This window comes from Pleurodeles waltl, chromosome 7, assembly GCF_031143425.1.
Source record: "Pleurodeles waltl isolate 20211129_DDA chromosome 7, aPleWal1.hap1.20221129, whole genome shotgun sequence".
Lineage (NCBI taxonomy): Eukaryota > Metazoa > Chordata > Amphibia > Caudata > Salamandridae > Pleurodeles > Pleurodeles waltl.
Window position 1 is genome coordinate 604,189,471 of NC_090446.1, and position 18,435 is coordinate 604,207,905.

The window sequence follows — 18,435 nt, forward strand, 5'->3', positions numbered from 1 at the left end:
CGGGGCTTTTCCAATAAATGTGGCTATAATAGTTGGCATTTTGCTGTTGCTATTTTTCATGCGCAATGGCTGTCCTGCCGCAACAAGGAGAAATTATAGCGCTCCCATCAGCGCAGCTGTGTGGTGAACGCATGATGCAGTACTTTGAAGCAACACTCCTAGAGGAATTAGAGTGTGACTGGTCTCTGTCATTCAGATTGGTTTTGCATTGTGTGTAGCCTGTGTTTCATTGCCTCTGGTGCTCGTTCGAACATGCACTGGAAGTTTGCCTTTCCACGCAGCGCTTGCTTTCATTGGACGCTGATCTGCTGATGTTCTTGCTGAGGGTTCATTAACGGACATGCGCGTTGAGAGTGCGTCTGCTATGGGAAGCTGCTTATGGGTTGCCCTTCCTGGAGGATGCAGCTCTAAATTCATCACAGGGCACATCACGGAACGCTTTGCTACAGCTGCTTATGCAGACATCAGGCCTTTGCTCAGGTATGAGGGGGATGTTGTCTTCCCAGGGGAACCTGAAGGGCAGAATTAGAGCTTAACATACTGTGCTCTATTGTAGCCTAGGTACGAATTAGTCTATTGACTCTATAGTGACAAAATGGTAGCGTTATTTCTATGTTTTACTCTCCTAGTCATAATTTTAAACTTGTCATGCTGTATTGTCCTGGTTATTGCAGTCCATGCTTTGCTATCGAAAATGCAGTTGCTTCATTAAAATCTTATTGAAACATATACTCCTTCTGTTTGTCATTGTGTATGTGAGACTAATGTAACTGAGAGAAACAGAAGAAACCTGAGTGACCACGGTTTCCCTGAGAAATCAATTATGTCATGCACTCCAGCTGCCTAATCATCTTTGCCCTTGGGTAGAGATGAGGCAGTGCTAGTTAGCTGGAGCTAAACCCGGATTGAGGGTGACAGGTGTCACTTGTAGTGGGTCAGACTCCTAATAATAATAGGCTGAACTGCCCCAACAGGGGGGGGGTGGGGCAGCAGATATGGCCTAAAAAGAACTTTCCTTTCATGTCTCTGCCTGCCCCATCATCCCGAACGGAAGAGAAATGCTGAGCATTACGTGCTGATGTCATCAGACGTCACTGGGGCGGGGGGTGTTGGGGAAGCGATTTCCCTTTCAGCCCTGCCATTGAGATTCCCACAGAGGGAGCTCCGGTGCCGGAACATAATGGTTACGTCCTCGGCACAGGAGCATTGTGCCACGAGGACATAACCATTATGTTCCCGTGGCACAGAACCAGTTAAAAACATATTTTTTTATTTGTCACAGATCAGACAACTTTTTTTTTTGTTTACTATGCTATGATTTCCAAATTGAACTTGATCGCTCTACCTCCAATTTCCATTTTATGATCATGGAAAGAGGAACTGGCACACTTGGCATAGCCATGAATTGAAAATTGTCTAGAAGACTGCCACAATCTTGATTTAGCTCTAGAAAATACACAACAAACCTACATTTTTTATAGCATTAAACCAAACGTTTGTCTTGTCACAATTGCCACAACTGAATTTACCTCTAGAAAAGAGTTCTCCTCAACTGTTTGCTTGAACTTCCTTTCTCGTCGAAGTGCGACTTTCGAAGGTTTAAATCTCCTCCTCCTTCGCTGCGAATTGAAATGGATCACCACTATGGGAGAAATGAAGATGTGGTAAAATGACTCTACAAAGGAAACTTTATTATAAGCAAAAATGGGTTCTCCAGAAACTGTGTTCTCCAGGGTCAAATGTATAGCCTTACTTTGTTACTACAGGAGCTCTTCTGGAACCTCTTCATTTTTAGCATATATTTCAGAGTATGAAGAGATCATTGCTCTCAAGGCCCAATACATCCAAAGTCTATAAAAATTAGTAAGCTAGGGTCATCTAAATTGCCTCTTGGAGAAATAATAGGAAGTTCAGACGCCTCAAATCAGCAAAGGTATCAACATTCATTACAAAATAACACATAAATATATTTCTCTTCTCCAGCATGGACCATGCCGTAAAGAGACTTTGGAAGGAGAGCTGGACCAGCTGTGCTTTCATATGAATGAACTTTTGTATGGTGCTCTGATATCTTTGGGTTAAGGTTGTGCCTGATACAAGTGGAAAATAAACTGAAAACAGATTGAACCACTTGGGATTCTGCTCTGCAGTATCATCTACAGCGTAAACACAAATAGTAGTAAAATAATTACCATGCTGAGAGTTTAAAAATCTGACCAAAGTGCAGTCTTGGCAGCAGCTTCTCTTGCGGGATGAGGTCAGGACTGTTAAACAGTTGCTTACCTTTAACTACAGATTTAACCTTAGTGTCTTTCATATATTCATGTCTGTTTACATTACCCTGACTGTGAATCCTCTGTATATTTACTACATGAGTATTACAGATATTAATTTGCTAAATCAATCTATGTAGCCCTTCCACCAAATTCTATATATGTTAAAAAACAGTTAATGAGATGGGGAGGCATTAAGTATAGCCCTTCCACCCCCATAGGTCAAGTCCAGATTTCTTACATGCTTCACATGGGTGGAAGGAGGGAAATACCCTAATTTACCAAAGACACAAATGTTGGTGGGAAAATATAGTCAAAGTAAGTAAATCACTTTCTCAGTATAAATCATTCATAGAAAAAGACTGCTCTTGAATTACATCAGCAAGCAGTACATTTTAACTAGGAAGATGAGAAAGAGACTCACCTTACTGAAAATTATTCCAGAGCACCTTCTTACCCATTCAAGGAGAGTCCTTGAATGCCATAGACAAGCAGTTGCACCCGGCACATTTATGGCACTTGTAGGATTTAATAAAATATCTACTTGTCCATGGGACAGGTTGCTTCTTAAATCGACTTGCCCTGTAAAAAAAAATCTACTTGTACCTTTGGTGCCATGTAGTGCAGTGACAAATTATGGCAGCAATCTCATTATGCAAGCGCTCTGATAATATCCTCTCTGATTATGCCAGAGCTAGTATTATAGAGGGGCTTGAATACTAGCAATGGCAAGCCCTATTATAGCAATGTCCTTATTTTGCCACCTTTCTACAGATCTACATAGTGGGGTTGGAAGAAGCAGCTAACAATAGTTCCAGGGCTGGAATGCCTTTGACTCTGTGCAAACCTACTAACTTGCATATTTTAAGGATTTTCACCAGCTTTTCTCTATTCTTTTCCCATGCTGAGAAAGGATGGCAATGTATTCCGGGAAAGGGTAAAAGCAGAGGTTCTGCCAGGGGTGGAAGATGAGCATGAGCAAATCTACACCTGCATATTTGCTAATGCCTTTTGCCAATGTGTGTTACAACAGTGAGGGCCTGGAAGCTCCTACAACGATTAAGTGTTACAAAAGCCATGTCAAAGCAAGACAAGCATTGAAAAAAGCAAAAGACTGACAACCGCTGTCTGACCAGCTGGCTTTGCCAGTGCTTGTTTATTTTTAAGTTTCCCACAATCTAGCTGAAAAGTATTTTCCATTATGAATATTTTGAGGAAGTAGTAGCATGTATCACCACATTTTACTAAATGATGCTTCAAAGAAATAGTACCTACATTTCACAGTAATTTAGCAAAACGTTTTGTTCTGCTTGCATTTTTTTTCTTCTAAACATTTTATTTTGAAAGCAAAGAATGATCAATCCTGTTTACAAGCTTCTGGAAACATCTGCTTCTAATCAGAGAGCATTCTGGGAGCATTATAAGTAGCCTCATATTGTTAAACTTTTCAAACATGTGCACACTTTTCTTTTTTTGCTGGAACCACTGTCAGTAGTGCAGTGTGACCTTACAACATTTATTTAGAGCACTTACCTTAACAATAAAGGTTCTGCATTAATGAACCATGAATGCAAATTCGAACAGAATTAACATATGGACACAAGTATCGCCTCAACTGCCCTGTAAATTGGCAGCCAAAGAGTTTGTGCTGCAGGGGCTTTGGCATACTTGTCCCAAGGACAAAATAAACATGAAAACTTGTTGTCCTTGACCTCAAACAATACGTCCTGGGCATTGGGCTATAGAAACTCCACATCCCTACAGAGGTGGGTAGAATTTCAGCCCATCGAAGTCTACAAGATTAGGTGCCATCTTTCTGATTAAGTGCATAGACAGTGGGGTGCGTTCAAGTATGTTAAACGCATTTTGATGCATAACACAGACAAACATCTTTCCACTAGACTTAGATGATAAGAAATATTTGCAATATCACAAGGTATCAGTGATGAAATTCTGATTGAACTTTGGAACCTATTTGCCCACAGCATAGAGAAAACAGCCAGTTTTTTTCTATTATTTTTAGACACGTGATTGCTAACAAGTATGCTTTCTTCTATGCCATAAACATGTATTCTACTTTCAGAAAAAGCTTGAAGGGATGGCAAGTTAACTGACAGCACTACAACCAGTTCCCATAAATGAACCAACCTGGAAAGCAGAGGAAGAAGTAAAATATGACCAAGAATTTTTTATTTTATTTTTTTGAAGTCACCCTCTTTGAAAAAGGGAGGTATATCTTGATTCCTCATATTTTGAGACTGTGGCAAATTATTTGGCAAAGCACCTCGCTGATCTAACTTGCAGTTTCGTAACTTGGAAAACCTTTATATTTGTACCAGAAACAAAATCTTGGCCATGTCAGTCCACATGTAAGTAGGAGCTACCAGGACCAACTTAGACTTACCTGGGCCTGGTCATTCGACCAGGTTCGGCCTTTGTGGACCTCGCTTCGATGCAGTCTGAGGCTCCCAGTCTTGTTCTGAGAATGTCTGAACCAACAATGTCAACAGTTAAGGATCCCTAAGTTAGCAAGTAAGATGATAAAATGGTCTTAAGAAGACAGTAGAAGCCACGCACGTTTTAACCTGGGTGCCTTTACTGTTGCTAAATGACTGGTGCCTTTGCTGATGGATGGCGAAGTTAGAATACTGCCAATATGTCTCATATGATTAACATCCACCCACATGAGTGGGTGGTGTTCTTCCATGTGCTCCAAAAACAGAATATACCAATCTTGTTTGAATTTTGAAATCTTGACACCAGTTTTGATGGTCAATATGTTTTGGGGGGAAAAAACACTACTGAAAGAAATGCCTAGCTCTCAAGTTTACAAATTTGTTTGAAAATTGGGACGACAAAATCAGACTTGTTTTCTTTGTACGCTGCCGACTACAGGCTACTTGAAGCTGCATTGGCTATGTCCATTGCTGCAACACTTCTTGTTATAATGGGCTAAATGTTGAATTGTTCGACAGTTGCCCATCATAGTGTGTCAGGGAGGTGCAGGAGAAAGCGGTCTCCTGTACATACAAAACCATTATTAATAATATGCCTGACAAATGAAAGAAACTAAGGGAGAGTTGAGAGGACAAATTGGGTAGACTGGATGGTACAGACTGGGAAGCGGCACTAATGCACCCACAAGACGTGGCGATTAAATCAAGACTCCGATTCATCAATATGAGATCCTTTACAGAGTCTACTTTGATTGGGTCCACCTACACAAATATGGGAGGGCAGACACACCCAACTGTCTGAAATGTAGGAACCATAGGGGATCGCTCTACCACACACTCTGGGACTGCCCCGCTATACACTCATACTGGAGAGCAACTGTGGAAGAACAAGGTAAGGTTCTCGACATATCCATACCGGCAGACCCCAAGTAAATACTCCCTGGTATTCCTACGGAGATAGACAACCCAGCTTCTCTTTAGCAACCTCTGTGTCGTGGTGATAAAAAGAGACCTAGCAAAACAATAGGGGAACCTGAGACTCCCACCTTAGCAGAATGGCAGATGGGGTTGGATCTCTAAATGGTCATAAAACAGTCCAGTATAAAGCCAGATGTTAGCTAAAGAAAATTTGCTAGCATCTGGGGTTTGTGGTATAACTATTATGGAATAAATGTGGTGACTGGCGATACAACATCGCAAGAATGAAACTTAGGATTCAAAGTAATGAGACATGATTATGTGAAAATTGTTTGCTGTTGAATTGCTCAAGGTGAAATAAATGAGAGTTAGACTGCTACATGTGAGACATGCTTACGTGCAACATCACGAGAAAGGTGGTACTGGGCATGCCCTGGTACATTATTCTTTGTGTTGTTTAATGACAAAAATAAATACAAATATAAAAAAAAAAATAGCAAATACATTACATTCCAACACATTCACTGTCATAGCTGTCTCCTTCTCAAGCCAGTAGTCACCTCTCGTTTCTGTTGAGTTCATTAAGATGAGGTTGACATCTCAAGAGACACAAGAGGCAAAGGAGCCATTAAGATACACGGAAAAATTTGAGGGATCAAAGGAGAGACTGTGACAGGCAAGCAGGCCACAATTCTGCAAGAACAAATGGAGGTATAGCAAGTGATAGAAGTTGGACACATCCCCTGACTAGGAAATGAACCAGTACCTCTTCATCCTCCATTTCGATGTATAAAACAAGAAGGTCTAGGTAAGTAATCTCAGGGTCCTCTCAATTGTCTGACTGTGCCCCTGTTTCTTCACCCAAAATCAGCTCTGGGATTTCATTAGGATTCTTGATGGTTAAAGAGGGTAGTCCACCGGCATGTAGCACTACCACTATCATAAGAGGTATCTGGAAGTGGCTGGCAGTGGAAGACATTACTTTAAAAGACAGACGCCCTCATTATGATCACCAGGGCTGCTGTGGCGGTCTCACCACCACGGGACCGGTGGTGCAGACCTCCATATTACAACTGCCTCGTCCCTGCCTGTCCCGCCACTTTACTGCAACCCGCTGGTTGGAGGTTGCCACCTGCAGCCCAGCGGGAGTCAAATAACTTCCAAGGTTATTCTGACTAGGGACACCACCAGCATTTTCCTGGCAGTCTCACTGCCATGAAAGGGCTGTCGGAAAGGTATCCCAACAACAGGAACTTGTGTTCCTGTTGCCGGGATACCCACCCCCACAAACACCTCTGCACACACATAATCACACACTCACAACATTCACCCCCCTAGACACCAATACATACCCATACACATCACACACAAATACACTCTCTACCCCCAGTCCCTGCCTTCAACTACATACATAACCCCCAACCCTCACATCCATCTTCACACAACCACCCCCTCACCCCCCAAATCGTACCTCACCGCACACACACATACACACCATATACACATACAGGCACCTGCATGCACTCACACCCCCTTACACATTTACCCATGCACACACCCCCACCCCTGTCCACATGCATACACACAAGCATCACCACATTTACAGACACACACAATCACTCCCCCTTCCTTCTCCTCCTCCACATTCATGACACGCATACACACACCCATTCACACACCCCGACCCCGCTCCACTTGCAGACAACACTTACCTCATCCGACAAGGTGCTCCTCCGTGAGAGGACGTAACCCGGCGCTCCCACTGCCATGCCAGAAAAAACTGGTCGTAATTCTGTGGGCTGTCTTTTTCTGGTGTGGCGGTCAGCACTAGCGGTCTTCCGGCTGCCGTGGCGGTCTTGGGAAAAGGCCACCACAGTCATAATGAGTACCAGAGTCTTATCGAGGTGTGTGTAACAGACAAAGGTATCATCAACAAGTAAGCTAACATAACAGAGAAGGGTTCTGTAACTGTCAGGGCAGTGGCCATAAAGTGTGTTGAATGAGAGGGTGCTCAGAAAAACAGTAAACGGATACAGGGTAGTCGACGAACTGATAGTCAAATAGAGCTTTGTGGAGCTGGAATAGACAGATGGTTCAAAACAGCCACTTTTAGCGCCTTCTCCTGAGGCATTAATGTCATTCTGGTTAACAGGAGCCTTTTCAAAGAGGTGGGGTATAATCAAGAGAAGAGTGATTATGGTTAGTTGAATGCACCCTTTTTGTCAGGAAGCCCACTGTAGCAATTATAGTGGTTTGATTGTTATTCATAATGCACTTTTGTATTTTTAGGTGCGGCAAATTATCAGTTTTTTTATTGTCTAATTTAACAGCAATCTATTTACTGACTACAGAAGAATTAATTGGCCTTCCCAGCTACATATGTGACCTTAAAATCACAACAAATATCAGCCACGCGCAGCAAACTCAATGTGCTCATGTTTTCTTTTCAGGTTTTCTCCTGGTGGATTTTGCCTCACAAATTGAACAAAGCACCCTCATTTAAGAAAGATTAAAAGTTTTGACAGTCCTTCAGAGATGTATTACACAGAAAACGATTTACAGTCCTCACCAAAGGTGTAAGTTGGAAAAAGCCAATAAATCCACCCCATGTGGAGGTAATCTGAAAATACTTTTCTCACGCCACTGGTCGTACATGCCCCTAAAAGAGTTTTTTTTGGTTTTTTTTTTGTCTTTAGGAGTCAAATTTAACATTATACAATGAAATGCAGGTAACCTGGAAGGCAAAGCTAAAAGCTGCCCTCTAGTGTCTCATTCTACAAACGAACCAGGAACAGCCAACAAGGGATGAATCTGAAATTAAGTGAACTTACAGATAGGTTACAAAGACTTATAAATTAAATGTGTGTTTAAATACTGGGCAACTAACAATTTAAAAGCATGTGCATCTGGGAAAGATTCAATGCCAGAGAATGTAGCAGGTGATCTTGACAGTATATCAATCTCAAGGAGTCATCTTTAAATACAGCACTACAATCAACATTAAAACTACGTCAAACATACTTTGCATTTACAATGCACAAGGTCTGAAAAAACGTAAGGTAAATGAATAAGACAAAGCTGAAAATCAGAAAAAATAAATGGCAAAAAGTCAAAAAGGGTCAAAGAATAAGATGGCAGAAAAGGAATGGTTTCTTACCTGTAACTCCAGTTCTCTCGTAGGGGTATTTCCATGATAGTCATAAGCATTGAATAGTTCCGCGCGCCTGCGGGGACCCCGGAGCACTGATGTGAAGTATATTCTTAAGTGCAAACACCAGCCGTTTAAAGAAAAGGTCTGTCAAAAAACACTTAAGAATAACATTGTGCAGCCTATGTGAACAGCTACACAGGCCAAATTGTTGAAAAGAAAATCAATAGTAGTGTAAATTCATGTTCAAACACCTATTTATTCTAGAAATGTAATAACAAATACATTCTCATACTTTATTTACACCTCTGATGAGAATAAAACAATGCAGGGCAGTGTAGCCCATAGGCTGCCATTATACAGAATGTAAATAGAGCTGTGCCTTTAAGAAAAGTAAAGTCTTCCTGTTTCCCATCATGCACAGCAAAAGGCAGTTGCCTCAGTTCTTTTTTGGAGGCTATTACCTGACATGAAGAAAAAACAAAACATTTGTTGGAGTACCCACCTCCATAATATTCATGTTCTATGTCAACTCCACCGGGGAGGAGGGAGGGTTGCTTATGACTATCATGGAAATACCCCTACGAGAGAACTGGAGTTACAGGTAAGAAACCATTCCTTCTCTCGTAGGGGATTTCCATGTATAGTCATAAGCATTGAATAGAGTAGCAAGCCCATCCCCATAGCCGCGGTGGAGTCGATATAAGAATACTGAGAAAAACATGAATCATGCAAACAAATTCTTGAGCAAAGCCTGTCCAACCTGAGCATCTGCCCTAGCGTCTGTATCAAGGCAGTAATGCTTAGTAAAGGTATGGACCGACCTCCAAGTGGCAGCCTTGCATATTTCTGCCAAAGGGACATTTCTCATCAAGACTACAGTAGCTGCTTTCCCTCTGGTCGAGTGGGCTTTTGGTCTACCACCAAGGGATTTGTTTGCTAACTGATAACATAACATTATACATGAAACAATCCACCTGGATAAAGATTGTTTAGATGTGCCCAAACCTGTTCTGATTGGGCCATAGTTAATAAAAAGCTGTTGTGATTTTCGTAAGCTTTTTGTCCTGTCCAAGTAAAATTTCAATACTCTCTTTACATCCAGAGAGTGCAGAGTTCTCTCAGCAGGAGTAGCTGGATTCTGAAAGAAAGTCGGTAATGAAATTGTTTGGTTCACATGGAAGTCGGAGACTACCTTAGGTAGAAATTTTGGATGAGTTCTCATTACCACTTTTGCAGAATGAAAAACCGTGTAGGGTTCCTGAGCGCAAAGGGCCTGGATTTCGCTGACCCTACGCGCTGAAGTGATTGCCACCAGAAAAGCAGCTTTCCATGTGAGATGCTGCAGCGATGCCTTGTGTATCGGCTCGAATGGCGGCAGCATCAGACGTGATAAGACAACGTTCAGTTCCCATGGAGGAGAAGGCTTTCTAATGGGAGGAAAAACCTTTTTTAAACCTTCTAGGAAATCCTTAATAATCGGAATCCGAAAAAAGGAAGTTTGTGAAGGACTCTTTCTGTATGCTGTTATCGCCGCCAAGTGAACTTTTATTGACGACAGTTGTAAGCCCGATTTTGCCAAACTTAACAAGTATGGTAAGATAGATTGTTCTCCACAAGAAACCGGGTCAATTTTGTTGTGTAAACACCAAATGCAGAATCTCTTCCACTTGCTTGCATAGGCTGATCGTGTGGAAGGGCGTTTTGCTTCCCCCAGAATTTCCATACAGTCCTGAGGTAAGTTCAAATGTCCATATTGCACTAGCTCAGGAGCCATGCTGCCAAACTCAACGATGAGGGGTTGGGATGAGATATCTGCCCTCTGAACTTCGTGAGAAGGTCCGGGCGATATGGTAGCCTGATGTGTGGTTTGAGTGACCGGTGAAGAAGGTCTGGGAACCACCACTGGCGTGGCCACTCCGGAGCAATTAGGATCATTTTGGTCTGAGCATTGGACAGCTTCTGGAGAACTGCCGGAATCAGGGGAAGCGGTGGAAAGGCGTAAAGAAATGCCCCTGACCAGCTTATCCATAGGGCATTCCCCAGTGTCCCTGGATGGTAATATCTGGAGGCGAAGTTTTGGCATTTTTTGTTTTCTGGGGTTGCGAATAGGTCTGTAGAAGGGGTACCCCAGAGTGCGAAAATGGGATGAACGACGTCGTCGTGTAGTACCCATTCGTGGTTCTCGCTTATTACCCGACTGAGGGCATCCGCTTGAACATTCTGGATGCCGGGCAGGTGAGTTGCCACTAGCGACAGGTTCCTGGCTAGAAGCCAATGCCAGATTGTCTGGGCCTCTCTGGATAAAATTCTGGACCTGGTGCCTCCTTGTTTGTTCACGTAGTACATAGTGGCCACGTTGTCTGTCTGAAGAAGGAGAGTTTCCGTTCTCAGAGAGGGAAGGAAGGCTTTGAGCGCAAGGTGGACTGCGCGAAGTTCCAGCAGGTTGATGTGATAGAGACTCTCTTTCTGTGACCACTCGCCTTGGACTCGAAGATGTTCCATGTGCGCCCCCCATCCGAGCAGTGACGCATCTGTTACGATGGTTTGAGATGGAGGTCGTTGTTGGAACGGAATCCCCACCAAGAGATTGCTGGGCAAACACCACCACTTGAGGGATTGTAGGGTGTGAGGAGACAGCAGGACTTTGTTCTCCCAATCGTCCCTCAGTTGACACCACTGATCCTCTAGATTTTCCTGCAATGGTCTCATATGGAGACGAGCATTGGGAACCAGATGGATACAAGACGCCATCGAGCCCAGTAGAGAAGCTATTATTCTTGCAGTGGCTTGAGGTCTTTCCTGCAGTTGTTTGCACTTTTGGAGAATCGATAACCGTCGTTCCTCCGAAGGAAACACCTTTCCTAGCTTGGTATCTACAATGGCCCCTAAGTAATGCAACCTCTGAACAGGTGTTGCTGTTGATTTCAGAAGATTGACTTGAAGACCAAGTTTTTGTAGCAGTTGTAGAGTCCATTCGAAATGCTGCTGTGCCTCGAGATAGCTGGAGGCCTTTATGAGCCAATCGTCTAGATAGGGATAGACGAATATTCGCTGTTTCCTCAAGTGGGCGGCTACTACCGCCATGCATTTGGAAAAAGTCCTCAGCGCTGATTTTAGGCCGAACGGTAGAACTGCAAATTGGTAATGGCGTTTTCCGACAGTGAACCTTAGGAATTTTCGATGTTTCTTGGCTACTGGGATATGGAAGTAAGCGTCGCAAAGATCTATCGCACATAGCCAGTCGCCCTGACGTAAATGTGGGTAAATTTGGTGTAAGGCTAACATCCTGAATTTTTCTTTGCGAATCCATTTGTTTGCTGTCCTCAGATCTAAGATGGGACGAAACTCTTGTTTGTCTTTTTTCTGTACAAGGAAATATCTCGAATAAATCCCCTTCCCATGTTGGCTGATGGGAACGGGTTCTATGGCTCTTTTTTGCAATAGGATATTGACCTCTAACTGCAGAGCTTCGAGATGGTGGTTGGCTGTTTTGGGTGGAACAGATGGTGGAGAACTGGTGAATCTGAGAGCGTAACCATGTCTCACAATATTCAATACCCAGGCGTCTGTTGTGATGCGTAGCCACTCGTCTAGATGATTTGAGATACTTCCCCCTACCGGAGTGGGTAACGGAGGAGGGGGAAGCAAAGATTCAGGGCCTAGACGTGGGAGTTTGTCGAGGTGTCTGGGTCTGAGGTGTTGAACGACCCCTTGTCGACTTTCTGGAGAAGCCCCTCTGATGCTGCTGCTGCTGCTGTTGCTGAGGGCGTGAAGACGACCAATGTGGAGCCTGATACCTGTGGGTGAACAGTCTTCTTTGATATGGGCGGAATCCCTTTCGCTGTTCTTTAGGTCGCTCTATGCCTACCGCTTTTAAGGTATCCAGCTCCGACTTCATTCTGGCCATCTCATCATCGGCATGAGAGCCGAATAAAGTGGAGCCTGAGAAAGGCAGGTTCTGTATCCTCTGCTGTGCTTCGGGTTTAAGCGATGTAAGCCGCAGCCATGCATGTCTCCTGAGCGCTATACCATGAGCATAGTTATGTGCGGATAGAGTTGAAGCATCTGCCGCAGCACTTATGATCTGGTTAGAAACCATTGCTCCCTCGCTCACGACCTCTAGGAAATCTTCCCTTTTGTCCCTAGGGAGATGCTCTGAGAACTGTAGTATAGAGTCCCAGAGGGATCGATCATATCTCCCTAATAAAGCAGTGGCACTGGCTGCTTTCATGGTGATAGATGCCGTCGAGCATACTTTTCTTCCTGCAGCATCGATCTTTCTGCTTTCTTTGTCTGGGGGAGCAGAGGAAGACGGTGACGTCGAATGCGATTTCTTCGCTGCCACTATAACTACCGAGTCTGGTACTGGGTCCGACCTCAAGAATAGAGGATCTTGCTCTGGTGGACGGTACTTTTTAATGAGTCTGGAAGGAGCAGACTTTGTTGTAGCCGGCGTGAGAAAAATGTCCATTGCCGGTTCAATAAGACCCGGAACCAGTGGAAGTAAAGGTCGTGAAGATGTCCTTTGATGCAAGGTCTCAAAGATTACTGATGTCGATTGGGCTGGAGCTGCTAGCGGGATATTCAGCTTGGTTGCCCCTCTCACTAAGACCTCCTGAAATGTGTTGACATCATCTATGGGAGACACTCTTGGGGATGGTGAGTCTGATAAGGTTGGAGAGTAGTCTCGTGTGGACGATGAAGAATGTCCATGATGTGATTGACGACGGTGCCTTGAGGTAGATGTACGTCTCGAGGAATAACCAGAACGCCCTGCAGATCGCGTTGGAGTCCTCGGAACAGGTTCTGGAGGAGGCGCCGGAAGAGGAGCCGTAGGTGTTACCGGCGTCTGTGGTAAAGGCGACTGCCTTTGTGAGAGCTGTGGTGATGCTGGAAGTAGGATAAGCGAGGCCGAGGATTCTGAGGTTGTATAAACCCTTCTAGGCCTCTTAGATGGTCTTCTCGACGTCGAAGCACTCCTCGACGTCGAACTGCGGTGACGCCGAGTGCCTCTAGACGTCGACTCGTCTCGCCGCTGAGAACCTCTCGACGACGAACCTCGACGTCGGTGCAGTGACGGTGAACGCCTCCGACGGCGAACACTCTCTCTCGACGGCGATCTCCCTCGCCGTGTCGACGGCGAGCCCGACTCGGATCTCCTTGGCGTGGACTGTGTTCGCCGTGTCGACGGCGACCCAGATCCTCTCGACGTCGGGTGTCTTCGCCACCTCGACTGCGAAATAGCTGTCGACGGCGAACGATGTCGTTTTCTCGCCGGCGAAGCACTCCTCGACGGCGAACATGTTGGCGCCGCTCCCTGCTTCGACGTCGACGCTCTCGACGTCGTCGGAGATCTATGTCGTTTTTCAGCAGGTCTGGAAGGAGTCATGGAGGAAACAGGTTGAGCCCTGGTAGAAGTCTGACCTTCTCCTCGCTCTGTAGTGGAATGGCCACTTTTTCTCCTGTCCTCTTTCGCCTGGAGTCGGATCTTCTCTCTGTCACGAAGGGTTCTTCTAGAGAAGGTTTTACAGATGTCACACGACTCCGGTTTGTGGCTGGATGGAAGACAAATTATACAGACCCTATGTGAATCTGTTTTAGCCTTCTTTCTTCCACAAGAAGGACATTTATCAAAAAGTGAAGGCATTTCTAACTAGAAAAACCTCAAAATTCTGTCAGAATTTAACAGAAATCAGTAGAAAATGATCACTCAAAGGTAAAAACGTCGAGTGAAAATGAAATTCAGAAGATATTTCAATGAATTTCTGTCACAAAAGCTTTTGTGAGGTAGAGCTCAATGCTTCAGGGTCCTGTCAGCAGGAGCCGGAAAAAAGAACTGAGGCAACTGCCTTTTGCTGTGCATGATGGGAAACAGGAAGACTTTACTTTTCTTAAAGGCACAGCTCTATTTACATTCTGTATAATGGCAGCCTATGGGCTACACTGCCCTGCATTGTTTTATTCTCATCAGAGGTGTAAATAAAGTATGAGAATGTATTTGTTATTACATTTCTAGAATAAATAGGTGTTTGAACATGAATTTACACTACTATTGATTTTCTTTTCAACAATTTGGCCTGTGTAGCTGTTCACATAGGCTGCACAATGTTATTCTTAAGTGTTTTTTGACAGACCTTTTCTTTAAACGGCTGGTGTTTGCACTTAAGAATATACTTCACATCAGTGCTCCGGGGTCCCCGCAGGCGCGCGGAACTATTCAATGCTTATGACTATACATGGAAATCCCCTACGAGAGAACAATAGATGTTGAACACAGTACATCTCTATTGCCCTCTACTTTCATTGGTAAACTTCACAGATTCTCTACATAAATCTGTCAAAGAGTCTACCTGCAGAGATTTACCACTAAAGGCTGCCAAAGCATCCATAATTATAAACCTCAAATTTGTTTTCCAGTTTCAGGTACGCAGACACCCAACTTTTCCTCTCTCTCACCAACGAACCCTCCACCACCAAAACCAGCTTCCACAGTTGCATGACGTGTGTTGCTGACTGGATGTAGAACAACTGCCTGTAGCTGAACACAGACAAGATGTCAGTACTGATCTTTGGCAACAGCAGCAACACATGGAATGACTCCTGGTGACCATCAGACCTGGGACCCACACCCACTCCTTCCGAACACGCCAGAAACCTCAGAATCATCATTGACAACAAGCTCACCGTGAAATCACAGATCATCGCCATCATCTCTGCCTGCTTCCTCACTTTGTGCATGCTACGTAAAGTCTTCAAGTGGCTACCTCTACACACAAGACGCACTGTGACAAAGGCCCTCATCACCAGTTGACTGGACTACGGCAATATCCTCTACTTAGGAATCGCCGTGCACCTCCTAGAGACCATACAGAACGCAGCAGCCAGACTCATCCTCGGCCTTCCCCGAAAACCCACACCACACTCCACCTCATTCAACTCCCCTTGCGCCCCGTACAGAAGAGAAGCCAAATCAAGATGCTGACCACACACACAAGGCTCTACAGAACCAAGGACCTGCGTATATTAACCACTGCCTGAACGTCCAGTAACCGTCGATAAGATTACTCTCTGCCTCCCTTTCACTTTCCCATACTCCCAGCATCAATCAAAGCAGAAATGGAGGAATCTTCTTTTCTACGTTGCAGCAAAGATTTGGAACATCCTCCCCACACACCTCTGGACCATCAACACACTTCTGAATGGCCTTCAAGACCTGGCGGTTCGAATAAGCCTCCGGGACCAGCAACGGCCTGGCTATCCTACTGGGTGAGTAGCCACGCTTTATAAATCCTGATTAATTGATTGATAGTATGTTGTACAGCACTACATCAAGAAACCAAGGTGTGTGTGTGTGTGTGCGCGCGTGCGCGCAGGATGAATTGACAACAGTATTCATGTAAAGTCAACCTCAGAAACATAGGTAGCTACACACACTCACCAGAACTTCAAGTTACATCTATTTCTGCAAAGAATATAGGCAAACACGTTTCAGAAGAAAAAACTGATCCACAGAGTGGAATTTCTTAGTATCATGGAGGACATTTTAGAAGAAATTACCAAATTACTTACCTTCTGTAACACTGTTTCTGGTGAATAATCTGTCCAACCACAAATTCATCACCATTAGAACATTCCTCAGGTGTCAGTTTGGATCAAGAAACTTTTCATAGCAGTGTTTCTGTGCGCTGCTAGGTGATACCCATAATAAACTTTAATACTGCCCAATGCTAGGCCTTGTTGGGCTAAACATAAAACAACACTGAAATATTTCAATGTTTGGCCTGTAAAAGGTTTGTCGTTTTCACACCAGGCAGAAAATGTATCCCAGCACTTGAAGTAAATGTACTTCATATATGGACTCCTGGTATCAAGGATGACATACACAAGTTCAGGTGCTAAATGGAACACAGTCAAACGCCACAGATCAATCTTTGCGCACAGAGGTGCGGATTGTGCATGTTCATCTGCAGCACCCTGCCCTGAGGCTGCAACAGAAGATACTCCTGAAGCGTGAGCCTGATCATGGGGCAGACACCATGACAACAAGTTCCAGGTACCATACTCTCAAGGTCCAATCTGGAGCCACTAATGTGACTTGCATCATGCACCACCTCAGTTCTCAATGGGAAGTGAGAGGGGTCTCCCGCTGGTCCAATTACAGTCAAGCAGCTACTATAGCAGATCATGTGCTGTCACCTCTGAAACCTAGTTGGCGTAAGACAAGTTACCTATCGCACCGGGACTTCAGATTCCACCTCAGAGTTTGCATGTGTCACCTTGTGTATTTGACGCACAGGATGGAGGAGGCTAAAAGGCCGAGAAACCTTATAGCTGCTCTCACTGAGACACGGGCCCACGTTTGAAACATTAGGATCATAACCTGAATGTCATGGACTAGTTGCAATGGAGGAAGGGCCCAGAACTGCACTGTTTACTAAACAGCTCCTAAAAAAACGACGCCTCTACAAAGGAGTTAGATGCTACTTCAGCTCATTGACAGTCTGCAGATTGTCCCTCAGTAACCGTGGCAAGGTGACCTTCAACTGCCATTAGTCTGGGTAGGAGAAAACTGATATTCTCAACCTCCTAAGATCAGCGCCTAACACTACCATCGCGTTCGTGAACACCCAAGTGGCCCTGTTGAGGCTGAAGGAAGAAGAGAAAACTGAAACTGTTCTTGCCCTACCCTAAACTACAGGTAATGTCTGAGGGCCTGCAGGATGGGTGTAGGAAAGTAGCCTCTTTTTTGCATGGTTACCCCCACTTTATGCCTGTTTGCCAGTGTGTTTGACTGTGTTCACTGGGATCCTGCTAACCAGGACCCCAGTGATTAAGCTCTCTCCCTCCAAACTTGGTAACTTGGTTACTTACACCCAACATTTGGCATACTGGTGCGCCCATGTAAGTCCCTAGTATATGGTACCCAGGGCATTGGGATACCAGGGGATCCCCATGGGCTGCAGCATGTATTATACCACCCATGGGGAGCCTATGCAAAGTGTATCTGCAGGCTTGCCATTGCAGTCTACGTGAAAGGGTGCATGCATGCTTTTCACTACAGGTCACTGTACCAGGTCACTGTAAATCACGCTTTTGGCAGGCACTTCTAGCCCAGAGGGCAGGGTGCAGGTACCTGTGTGTGAGGGCACCCCTGCAATAGCAGAGGTGCCCCCACAAACTCCAGTTCCATTTTCATGAACTTTGTGTGTACGGAGACACCATTTTTTGAGCGTACTGGACATAGGTCACATTTGGTGCCCTCCGAGCATAAACTAGTCTACACCCGTCCAGGAACTCTTAGTCCCTGGCTCTGGCTTGAAACTGCACAATGGAAAGGGGAGTAACCACTCCCCTGTCCATCACCACCCCAGGGCTAGTGCCCAGAGCTCCTCCAGAGGGTCGCTGGGTTCTGCCATCTTGAATCCAAGGTTGACAAGGACCTCTGAGAGCATCTGAATGGCCAGGTCAGGCAGGTGGTGTCAGAGCCCCATCCTGATAGGTGGCCACCTGGCTAGCTGACCAATACCCCTTTCAGGGCTATTTAGGGTCTCTCTCTTGGGTGAATCCTCAGATTCGACTTGTAAGATTCCAGCAGGACTCCTCTGCAACCTCTACGTCTAGCCACTAGAACCACGAC

The 18,435-nt window shown here is 44.8% G+C and overlaps 1 protein-coding gene across 4 annotated transcripts in view; it reads right to left on the bottom strand.

Annotated features, from left to right (window-relative positions):
• The window catches only part of LOC138304453 (histone-lysine N-methyltransferase, H3 lysine-36 specific-like), a 1,084,114-nt gene that overhangs the window by 384,476 nt on the left and 681,203 nt on the right, over nucleotides 1-18,435 (bottom strand). For all 4 annotated transcript variants that reach the window (XM_069244523.1, XM_069244520.1, XM_069244521.1 and 1 more), the window contains one exon: nucleotides 1,530-1,642. In XM_069244523.1, the coding sequence (XP_069100624.1) occupies nucleotides 1,530-1,642 (113 nt within the window). The remainder of the gene's footprint in view (nucleotides 1-1,529; nucleotides 1,643-18,435) is intronic.